General features: G+C 41.3%; 1 protein-coding gene across 1 annotated transcript in view; it reads left to right on the top strand.

The window, feature by feature from the left end:
• The first annotated feature begins 311 nt into the window (after nt 1–311).
• The window catches only part of LOC126335603 (carbonic anhydrase 13-like), a 154,382-nt gene continuing 142,233 nt past the window's right edge, over nt 312–12,460 (top strand). The window contains exon 1 of the mRNA XM_049999056.1: nt 312–388. Coding sequence (XP_049855013.1) covers nt 340–388 — 49 coding nt within the window. The 5' untranslated portion in view covers nt 312–339. The remainder of the gene's footprint in view (nt 389–12,460) is intronic.

The following is a 12,460-nucleotide window of genomic DNA, read 5'->3' as shown; positions in this document are numbered from 1 at the left end:
AAGTGACTTAGGAAAAAGCTCTGAAATTCTTAATATGGATGACTGGATGGGGATTTCGACCTTCCTCCTCCCACCTACGAGTTCCGTATCTTACTTTTCCGTCACCTCTCCCGCCTATCCCGTGTAAGACAATTTTCCACAGTGTTTATGAGAAAGTTAACGCTCGTATCAGTACACTGCTGTCGCATGGTGAACTATCGCTTCCGGTCACAAAAGAACATGGTAGGCTGGTTGTCCTTCATGTTTTAACCGCTGACGTGCAGCGAAGGGGAGCGGTGGTGGGGAAGCTAGCTGTATATACAGTGCTTCAGCCGCAGTGTCCCAGGCTTGAGCTGAAGGATGGCGCCCTTAAGGAAGATCTTAGTCGTCGTTGTGTTGATCTGCTCAGGTACTTATACACGTATTTTCTAGCAATAATTGGAGCGTCTTGTAACACCCTCTAAACATTTTCCGGACTGTTAATTGAAATAAAGAATGCAGCTTAGAGCTAGTTCGTGACCGGGGTACGCAGTCAAGTGCAATAGACTTGGGAAGGAAGATGTTGCAAATTCCGTTGCACCATACTAACATTGCAGCGAATTGAGGCCCAATTGTAGTCCAACTGACAGCTGAATTTTAGCAAAGACAGATATGTTCTTTTGAAACATAAATACCGTGCAGTCATCCCTTCATCCCAGAAACTAATGACGGTTAATCTCTAGGCGGACCACAATGAAATACAATTTTTCACACTCTCTCCTGTGGGGTTCCTACAGCTGTCGTCACTTCCCACATATCCCTCGCCATCAGTGTGTATCTCCCCGCGAGTCCTCTTCCATTTCTCCTTTTCTCATGATTTCCTTTACTCCATCTAACCAGGCAAACCAAGATCTTCTTCTTCCCTGACGATAGTACACCAAGATCTTCTTTGGCATCTGTCATTCGCAATCCATGTCCATACCAGGCCAAATGCCGTCCCTTTATTATATCTGTGATGATTTATTCGACATAATAATTTTAATTTGATGCAGTACAGGAGTGACTGCACTGCTGCAAATGTTTTTAAGACATTATTTTATGACATTTTATGTGAGTACCTCAATTCCACAGCAGTCTTTACGGATGGGTCGAAACAGGGGGAATATGTTGTTGGTGGCTCTGTTGTTTTCCCTGATTGTCTCGAGACTTCAGGACGCGCTCCTCCAGTTACAACGCCTGGTCAAGGAGGTGTCCTTCTGCTGGGTGGTGGGTGCCAGGGCATCTGCGTATTGCGGGGAATGAAACGGCGGATGTAGCAGCCAAGGAGGCGTGACGTGTCTCAGTTTTCCACTGTGCCATCCCCCTGCATTCTATCACCTAGCTGTTGAGGAACACTCACGTGTCGATGGGAAGACGTGTGGGTGGAAGTGCGCCTCGTGTAGCCCACTATGCGGCCGCATCGTACCTCCTTTGAGCAACGGAGACGGGATGAGGTCCACCTCACTCGTCTTCTCAAAGGCACAATCCTCTGTCGCATGGCTCTTGCTCCGGCGAGAGGAGCCTCCAGTAAGTGGTGATTGAGCGTGCAGATCGCTGTGCGCAACATTTTACTAGACTGTATTTTATTTTCGGACGAGAGAACAGCAGCAAATTTGCTGACAGATCTGCCCTCTATTTTAAGTGACTTTCAAACGAAAGTTGTGCGACTTTTAAGGTATTGTGATGTGTACGACTTGTTTCCGAAAATTTTAGGAAGATGTTTTTAGTGTCTTAACAAGGTGACAGGCTCACCTATGTCTTTTGTAATTGGTCAGCCAGTTTCATTTCCCTGTGTCTTCCTTTTCCTCTTCTTCGATTTTACTTCTGTTTTAATCCGAGATGTAGGACCTTCCACCCTTTCTCAGTTGTCTGAAGGCAAATAAGTCAGTAATTGTGTAGCTCAACGCGAGGGAGGCGGGAGTGAGTGTCTTTTTATAGATTTTCTTCTCACTGTGTACAACAAGTTTGGCGATGTTATTCACATTCATTTGTTTTAACGAGTGTAAGGTACTGACAACCTCGCCGTTGAGCGTCCATAAGGTTCAAACGCACATGCGCGCGCACACACACACACACACACACACACACACACACACACACACACTGTTATTTCCCAAATCGTCGTATTTCTTACGTGGTTTCGCTGAGATAGTCTATACGATCTTCTGAAATTGTACATTCCTACAACCCTCACTTTGTTCTTATTTTTTCCGGTAAGCTCCCAGCACTGCCTCTACAGGTCGTTGTAAGTTCTACAATACTACTATATAGCATCTTACTTACTTACCAGGTATATTAGAGGATCCTTACCTGAGGGTTTAGATTCTGAATTGGTGGTTTTTCATGGGCTACTCGTTCTTGTATTTCCAAATTACTTGCTCCGTCTTTCGATATGATGCTACCCAAATATTGAAATTTTTTAAAGGCCTCGATTTGATGGCCCTCTGCTATTACATTCCCTACATTTTCTCGGTTTCATAATCCTTTATTCTTTTGAAACTTCGCTTTCAGTCCCCACTTATCATATTCTTCGAATAATTTTCTTAGCATAGAGCAGATATCATATTCTTCACTGACCAACCATTACGTGATCATCTGCGAAGAACCTGCACGGGACACCCCAGTACAATTCAAAATACGTTGCCATCCAGGTTGACGGGCGCGGTCGACGTGAGCACCACCGCAGTATTCAGTCACATAACATTCACGCTACTCTCATTTTATAGTCACTCATCGTTCAGATTAAGGATATTGTTGAGGGTCTGTTCGCGGTGAAAGACACATTCAGCCGCTGCCTTTCGAAGCACAACCCCTGAAGTAAAAACTAACATAGCGACATTGCGCTGTCAGCACTTCGACTTCGACTATCGATTCCGTCGGTTATTCGTGGACTACGTGAGCAAACGAGCAATTACGCTAAGTAACGGATTGTGGTTTCCTTACAAACTTTGCAATAAATTTTCCGCATAATATACTTCTGATATGTCTGTATTGTCAAAATGACTTGTATTCAGTGTAACACCATAAATTCAGTTTTATAGCAACAGTAACAGTTATTTCTGTGACATGTTTTGTGTAAATATTATTGTCCGGCCCTGATGATAATACGAGGACATTCAGAACAATTAACGGTTTTTTTATATGTCTTAGAGAGTTACAGCAGGAACCATATTATTGTAAGATAAATTTTAAATAAGTTTGTGGGGACCTTGATTCTGCATTTCAGTAACGAGTTGGACAATGTCAGTAAGACAGAGAGAATACACTCGACAGTTTTGTGTATTCAATATTTACTTTTCGTGTAAATTATCACAGAAAACGGTTTGTAGTACAGGTGGATGGTGAAAAATAATTTTATAAATTTAATTTAATATAAATTTAAGATGGTGTTGGCAGGAAATTTAAAGCTTGAAGGTGGCGGGAAAGTTGAAAATCAATTTAAAAACTCCAAGATCTGAATAGAGCCTTGTTCGTCCTGTTTCCCTTCTCTCTCGTCCTGTTGAGTTAATTACATTGTGGTATTCAGAGGATGTAAAAAAAAGGTAACAAGTTGATGTAAAAAGGAAAAGGAACTTGTCTCTGACTTTGGTAAACAAGTGTGCACAGTCACACACACACACACACACACACACACACACACACACACACACTGCATAGTGTATCACCTCCCTCTTCTTTCCTTCAGTCAGAGCCTAGTATTCTGACCACGTTTAAAATGAAACAGCCAACTACAATATAAGCCCATCTGAGCTTTGCTCAAAAGTTTGCAAAAGGTCTGAATACTTTATCGAAAAATGTGTCACACACTTCAAAAAGTATCTGAATTCACATAAAGACAAAAAATTGTGAACTACATTTTCATTACTAACTCAAATAATCGTTTATGGTTTGGCTCTTCAGCTGCATCAGTAAATTTAATTGAAAGCTATATATGATTTGCTGTGGAATATTAGAGTGAGCATATAACTTATCCTCCATGAAGGATTAAAAACAACATTGGCTTATCTAACGTAATAGATGAATTACTAATACATAGTTTTCAAACACGACTTATACTTTAAACTGTATTCTACTAAACTACAAGAACGCAAAAAAAAGTGTTGCTTTCATGCTCCTGTTGCTTGTCCTCGTCAATAGATGGCTGTATCTGTAAAATGATCCAGAGTTAGATAGGTGCACCACGGCGTAAGACACAAGAGTCTCACATTAATTACTTACTATATCTGATATTTGTGAAATGTGAAAATATTCTTTCCAGTTCTGCAAAAATTCATCAGCGACGCATAAGTGCAGTATTTACGCCAAAATGGTGCCAAAAACATGATTGAATACGCTAAAATAAAATCTACAATGCTATTTCCATGCCTAAACACACGTGGCCCGTTAAATAGTTATATAAACTTCTTATAAAATGAGTATAAAACATACTCTCGATAAATATCTACAATATAATTAACGAATTTGTAATATGTAGTTATTGAAAATGTATTTAACTTTAAATTATGTTCCTTAAAACTTCTAAAACCTGAAATAGAATCAAACGCTGGTGTAAGATGATATTACTTGTCATCACCAATAGGTGGACAAATTCTTAGTTTCATCAGAGTATCACTCTTGGTTTACGACAAAGTGGACGTCGTATTAAATCTTTTTCATATCTGTGATGCTTGTTACAAATAACATGATAAACTAGGAGCTGACATTACAGTTTACATCTAGCACACTAATGCCACTAAATTCATCTACATCTAAATCTACATACATACTCCGCAATCCACCATACGGTTCGTGGCGGAGGGTACCTCGTACCACAACTAGTATCTTCTCTCCCTGTTCCACTCCCAAACAGAACGAGGGAAAAATGACTGCCTATATGTCTATATACGAGCCCTAATCTCTCTTATGTTATCTTTGTAGTCTTTCCGCGAAATATAAGTTGGCGGCAGTAAAATTGTACTGCAGTCAGCCTCAAATGCTAGTTCTCTAAATTTCCTCTGTAGCGATTCACGGAAAGAACGCCTCCTTTCCTCCAGAGACTCCCAACCGAGTTCCTGAAGCATTTCCGTAACACTCGTGTGATGATCAAACCTACCAGTAACAAATCTAGCAGCCCGCCTCTGAATTGCTTCTATGTCCTCCCTCAATCCGACCTGACAGGGATCCCAAACGCTCGACCAGTACTCAAGAATAGGTTGCACCAGCGTTCTATAAGCGGTCTCCTTTACAGATGAACCACGTCTTCCCAAAATTCTACCAATGAACCGAATACGACTATCCGCCTTCCCCACAACTACCATTACATGCTTGTCCCACTTCATATCGCTCTGCAATGTTACGCCCAAATATTTAATCGACGTGACTGTGTCAAGCGCTACACTACTAACGGAGTATTCAAACATTACGGAATTCTTTTTCCTATTGATCTGCAATAATTTACATTTATCTATATTTAGAGTTAGCTGCGATTGTTTACAAATCCTGTCCAACTCATCTTGTATCCTCCTACAGTCACTCAACGACGACACCTTCCAGTACACTACAGCATCATCAGCAAAACAGCCGCACATTGCTATCCGCCCAACCCAAAAGATCATTTATGTAGATAGAAAACAACAGCGGACTTACCACACTTCCCTGGGGCACACCAGATGATACCCTCACCTCCGATGAACACTCACCATCGAGGACAACGTACTGGGTTCTATTACTTAAGAAGTCTTCGAGCCACTCACATGTTTGGGAACCAATCCCATATGCTCGTACCTTAGATAGGAGTCTGCAGCGGGGCACCGAGTCAAACGCTTTCCGGAAGTCAAGGAATATGGCACCCGTCTGATATCCTTCATCCATGGTTCGTAAGATATCATGTGAAAAAAGGGCGAGTTGCGTTTCGGAGGAGCGATGCTTTCTAAAGCTATGCTGATGCATGGACAGCAACTTCTCTGTCTCAAGGAAATTCATTATATTCGCACTGAGAATATGTTCGAGAATCCTGCAGCAAACCGATGTTAAGGATATTTGTCTGTAATTTTGAGGATCCGTCGTTCTGCCCTTCTTATATAAAGGAGTCACCTGCGCTTTTTTCCAGTGGCTCGGGACTTTACAGTGGGCAAGAGATTCGCGATAAATGCAAGCTAAGTAAGGAGCCAATTCAGTAGAGTATTCTCTGCAATACCGAGTTGCTTTACAACCCCAGGGATGACTATCACTATGTCCTCCATACGGGAATCTGTACGAGACTCAAACGGCGGTATGTTTGTACGATCCTCCTGCGTGAAAGATTTCTCAAATGCTAAATTTAAAATTTCAGCTTTCGTTCTGTTGTCTTCCGCTGCCAGGCCAGACAGATCAGTGAATGACTGGATGGAAGCCTTCGATCCGCTTACCGATTTTACGTAAGACCAGAATTTCCTTGGGTTTTCAGCAAGATTTTTTGCTAAGGTATGACGGTGGTACTGGTTGTATGCTTCGCGCATCGCTCTTTTTACAGCAGCACGAATCTCTACTAACTTTTGCCTGTCCTCATTCTCCCGATCTTTCTTGTACCGTGTGTGCAACTGTCTTTGCTTCCTGAGGATTCTCCGAATTGCGCTGTTAAACCACAGTGGGTCTTTTCCGTCCGTAACTCACTTTTTCGGCACACACATCTCCAATGCCTGATTTATAATGTGTTTAAAATTTGACCATAATTCTTCCACGTCCATCGTACCGGAAGTAAATGAAGTCGATTCATTTACTAAGTGGAATGCTAACAATGCTTATCTGCTCTTTCTAGTAAGGATACTCTCCTCGCCTTCTTGACGGACTTTTTAACTTTCGTAACCATAGTCGTAATGACAGCATCATGATCTCTAATCCCTGTCTCAACACTGACACCGTCGATGAGGTCTGGTCTTTTTGTGGCTACCACATCTAAAAGATTTCCATTAAGCGCTGGCTGTCGATTTAGCTGCTCAAGACAGTTTTCAGATAATGTGTTCAAAAGTAATTCACACGACGGCTTGTCTGTACCACCTGTAATGAATCCATAGACACCTCAGTCTGTACCAGGTGCGTTGAAGTCGCCTCCCACTAATATAGCATGATCCTGGTACTTTTGCGATACACAATGTAGACTCCCTTTGAATGATTCTAGAACTGTCACGGTGGAACCTGGTGGCCGGTAATAACACCCAACAATTAACTTTATTTCCCCTAGCCATGTTAAACGTGTCCAGATAACTTTACAATCACTCTCTACTTCGACCTCAGTAGACCCAATATTTTTGTCAACTGCAATGAAGACACCACCTCCTACGGTGTCTAATCTGTCTTTCCGATACACGTTCCAATCCTCACTAAATATTTCAGAACTTTCTATCTCAGGGTTCACCCAGGTCTCAGTCCCGAAAATAGTTTGCGCGCCCCACGCTTCCTGGAGGGCAGTAAATCCAGGAACTTTATTCCGAGCACTCTGAAAACTTTCTGCTAATATCTTGATAGCTGAAGTGTCTTTACACTGAGCGCGTCCTGATTTCCCTGCCTGGACGTCGACTGGTGAGTGTTCATGAGGACACCTCCCACTACTGCCTAGCCTAAGGAAACACCAGGTGCACGCCACAAGTACTCTGCTACCCGAGCAGCCGCTTCCTTTGTGTGGTGCACCCCTGACCTATCCAGGTGCGTTCTACAATTCCCCACGTCTAGAAATCTGCAGCCAAGACCGTCACAGAGCCGAATAAGTCTCTGGCTGAGACCCTCCTCGCGGTTCTAGGCGCGCAGTCCGGAACCGTGCGACTGCTACGGTCGCAGGTTCGAATCCTGTCTCGGGCATGGATGTGTGTGATGTCCTTAGGTTAGTTAGGTTTAAGTAGTGCTCAGAGCCATTTGAACCATTTTTGAGACCCTCCACTCGGCTCCAAACCAAAGGACCCCGATCCACTATGGGAACGATAGAGAGCTCTGCTTGAACCCCGCATGCGAGGCCAGCGGTGTTCACCAAATCAGCCAGCCGCCTGTACGAACTGGGGATCGCCTCAGAACCCAAGCGACAGGCATCATTGGTGCCGACGTGAGCAACTACTTGCAGGCGACTGCACCCGTACGCTCGATAGCCGCAGGCAAGGCCGCCTCCACATCTTGGATGAGGCCCCCCTGCAGACAAACCGAGTGCACATTGGAATTCTTTCCAGCCCTGTACGCTATTTTGTAAGATACCTCTTCCTACTTCCTTCCGCTCTGTATTAACGCCTATGTCAATCCAGTTATTTAGCGTGTTTGTCCGATCAGAAAATGTGACGTAAGACCTATGCCACTGGCCAGCAACCAATTACGAGAAGTTTTCTTCCCACTAACGTGATTTCACCACCGTGAGAATACAGAAGGAAAAAAATACGTTCTGTCCTTTTAGTAAAGTCTGGGAGAGTCACCTGCACCATCATCCCAGCTCACAGTGTTGTTATTTGGTTAGGTTTCTAAGGTGATACCTCCCATTATTTCTCTTATGTTTGGAAACATACCGCAACCAAAGACGATGGCAGAGTTGAAACGTCCCCAAAAAAGATGGTGCACAAAGTCAATTTCTATATCTCGGACGCAATCTCTTTGATAAAATTATTTATCGAGTGCCGAAACCCCACTCTCTCTCTCTCTCTCTCTCTCTCTCTCTCTCTCTCTCTCACACACACACACACACACACACACACACACAGACACACACACACTACTGCATGGTTATCGTAATATGCAGGTTAATTACAGATCACTAAAAAAACAGGTGGAAAACTAAATTTGTATTATTTCTCAAAATATATAAGACAGTTGCGCCATACTTTCCAAGCTCCATGGAAATTCATATTAAATATTTATAGTTGTAAACTGTCTGTGTAATTTATTAAGAAGCACACATCTCGTTTATTAGCATTATTTAAGTAAGTTATAGGTTGGGAACTCGAGAACAAGTTCGATATCTGTACCACACATTAAATTCATCAATGGCACTGCTGAAAATATAACTTACAGCTTAAAGTGCAGCGGTAAGTACAAACGTTAGTCTCAATTATAAAACTTGTCTGTAAACCTGAAAGGACGATATTCCAACCACACTTTCCAAGCGCAACGGACGTTAAAGTTAACTATTTCCATATCTAAATTGTTTGTATAACTGAGTAAAGTTTTCGTATCTTGTTTACTGAAAACTTTCCATTCGTCTAGAATAGTGCCTCAGATATAACTTACAGCGTAAAGTACACTGAGAAATAGCAATTTAAACAATGAAAACATTGCAAAAAAGCAGTTCACTGTATGGACTGGATTGCATTTAGCATAGCAATATGATCAGAATGTCTGCCACTAACACAGTACAAAATATTATCATCTTCTGATGTTACACAGTGAAAAAATGTGTTTCCTGTGTAAAGATGCAGAAATATTGTACATAATTTTTTGATGTATGATGCACATACGTGTGATGAAAATTAATGATGAGGCAGTACAATAGATAGGCAGGTATAGAAACATCCAACAATCATTACTGTGCATAGTATCAGGTAGAGAGAATTAGAGTGAGTGGACAATATGGTCAGTGATGATCAGTGAACAATGATTATCAGTGATTAATGATGATGAGCAATGGTCAATTATTATTACTGGTTTGTTCAGTGGAAAATGAAGGTATGTAGTCAATGATGGTGATAGATCACTGTCTTTCGCAGTCCATTTAGCTTTTTCTGTTCTCCTTCTATATTTTCTGATCAAAAACGTAAAGAAAACGAACGCTGTTAGGCCAGTGATTGCTTGAACACCATTATCCCAAACTAATGGTTTCATTCAATAACTATCGGATACAAACTAGGATTTACATTCATGTCGTGTAATCATTAGTATCTTTGCAGAAGCTAAGAAACAAGCGATTAATTGTGAATTGTTCTGTGGCTTCAAACAATGTTAACCAAAGACTAGCAAAGAAAGCTCACACTATATCTCTTAAATACAGACGACAGTTGCCAAGTCGACTTCAAAATACCCAGAATGCCTGGTACAACGTTCTTTGATCATCATTGATCACTGATCATCATTGATCACTGATTATCATTGATCACTGATCATCATTGGTAACTTATCATCATTAAACTGATAATAATTAATCACTGATCATCTTAGAGCAATGACCATCATCAGTGACCACACATCATCTTAATTGATCAGTGATCATAATTAGACTGCAGTGTAATTCTCCCCTGACCATAATTCTCCATTGACCTTCATTCCTCAGATATTTCCATATCTGTCTATCTACCGTACAGCCGCATTATAAATTTTCGTCACACAAGAAGACACATGGCATCTAAGAAATACATACAATATTTCCTCTACTCTAATCAATATCTCTGATTTACACATCCCACTAAACTCCCTTTACTTTAATTATGCAACAGCATTGTAATATGTGTCACACAGGAAGTACAATTTTCAAGTGTGTATCAGTAGAAGATGACAATATTTTGTACTATGCCGGCGGTAGGCATTCTCATCATATTGCTATGCTAAATGAAATCCAAGATTTACAGTGAACAGCTTTTTGTGATGTTGGCATTGTTTATTTTCCTTTAGGCTGTAAGTTACATCTGCATTAGTGTTCTAAATATATGTAATCTTTTCAGTAATCAATCTGTGTATACTTAAATAAGTTATACAAACAATTTAGGGGTGGAAAAATTAATTTCAAGTTCCATTGTGCGTGGAAAGTGTAGTAGGAGTATCGCCCTTTCAGTTTTAGAGGTGGATGTTAGACTTGATGTGGTATCACGTATCAGTAACACCCAATGGGCGTCACAGCGACGGAGTAAAAATTTCTATCTGACGCCGATAATAGCCATGTGGATTCTGGTGGACCCAATCGTGTGCGCCCCCTTAGCCACACCTCCAGCAGCTCTGTACTTCGAGTGACCTCTACCACTGCGATGTAGGACGCCCCACTCGGGCTTGGAGTCGTTTCGCAGTGGGACACCACACGGACGCCATCTATTCGCGGCTGCTACATCATTGTTCTTGCTACCGTATGAGCTGGACTCTATTTCTTGTTGCATCATTTGTTACGTTTTTTCATACCTTTGGAAAAGTACAAGTTAACTGTATCTACTGTTTGCTGTGTTACTTCTTCACTAATCATTTCTGCTCCTATCCAGCTTTCCTATGGCAACTGTCGCTTGCACAACTCAGTAGCCCAGTTCTCCTTATAACTGTGAAAAAATTCGTACAAAACACGTGAGAGCCATGTTGGTAATTCTTGGTGTACTTTAAGCTGGAAGTTCTACCCGCAGGAATTCTCTAGATGAATCTAGTGCATAGTATAGATATCGAACTTTTCGGTGAGTTGCTAATCTGTAACTTATTTAAGTAGTCCCAATAAGGGAGCTGAAGCAGAAGTGTTTAACTTGAAGTTCCATGAAGCTAGAAAAGTGTAGTAGAACTATGCAAATATTATCGTTAAGAAATGTTACTCACCTTAACAATTTTAAAAGTAGTGTCAGTATCAAAGCTGTGTGCTTTTTAATAAGTAACACAGACAGTTTGGATAAGCAGACGCCGGCCGGTGTGGCCGTGCGGTTCTAGGCGCTTCAGTCTGGAACCGCATGGCCGCTGCGGTCGCAGGTTCGAATCCTGCCTCGGGCATGGATGTGTGTCATGTCCTTAGGTTAGATAGGTTCAAGTAGTTCTAAATTCTAGGGGACTAATGACCATAGATGTTAATTCCCATAGTGCTCAGAGCCATTTGAACCATTTTTTTGATAAGAAGACAGTTAATTTGAAAGTGCTTTGTGACTGCAATGGTCCACATTTCGACAAATAATACAATTGTAGTTGAATTTTTGTAGTTTTCTGAACTAATTTGCATGTTATGATATTGCAGATTTGTGTGTGTGCGTGTGTGTGTGTATGTATGTATGTGTGTGTGTGTGTGTGTGTGTGTGTGTGTGTGTGTGTGTGCTTTTGCGTGTGCGTGTGTACTCGGTAATGATAAATCATTTTTTCAACGAGTTTAGTTTGTATATATACCGGCTGTTCCATGTTGCACAATCTTCTTTGGAGACATCTGAACTATTTGATCGTATGGGTTCTAGTATGTGTCTAAAAATAAGATAAGTTCTCGTTCTCTATTACGAAACAATGTGTGGTTTAGGGGCAGCATCGCTATAATCTTTTCAAAACACCTTCTTCCTTCCTTCACAATACCTTGTTTGGTCAGTTTGTTTGTTGTGTGTGTATGTGTGTTTTTTTCACACTGCCTGTTATTATTAGATGTTCGTATTATTTAATAGTTGATTATGAGAAACACAGTCTATAAGCTTTCAGAGAGCCGTGACATCATTGACCTGATTTTAAAGATTGCAACATTAGTCAAAAGTTGTTATTGCACATAACCTGTAGTAGCCTTGAGTCATTCGCAGTGAAGGCAATAACTGACTACTAGTTTCATGATCAC

This window comes from Schistocerca gregaria, chromosome 2, assembly GCF_023897955.1.
Source record: "Schistocerca gregaria isolate iqSchGreg1 chromosome 2, iqSchGreg1.2, whole genome shotgun sequence".
Classification (NCBI taxonomy): domain Eukaryota; kingdom Metazoa; phylum Arthropoda; class Insecta; order Orthoptera; family Acrididae; genus Schistocerca; species Schistocerca gregaria.
The sequence above is the reverse complement of the archived record's forward strand: the minus strand, read 5'-3'. Positions and strand labels throughout refer to the sequence as shown.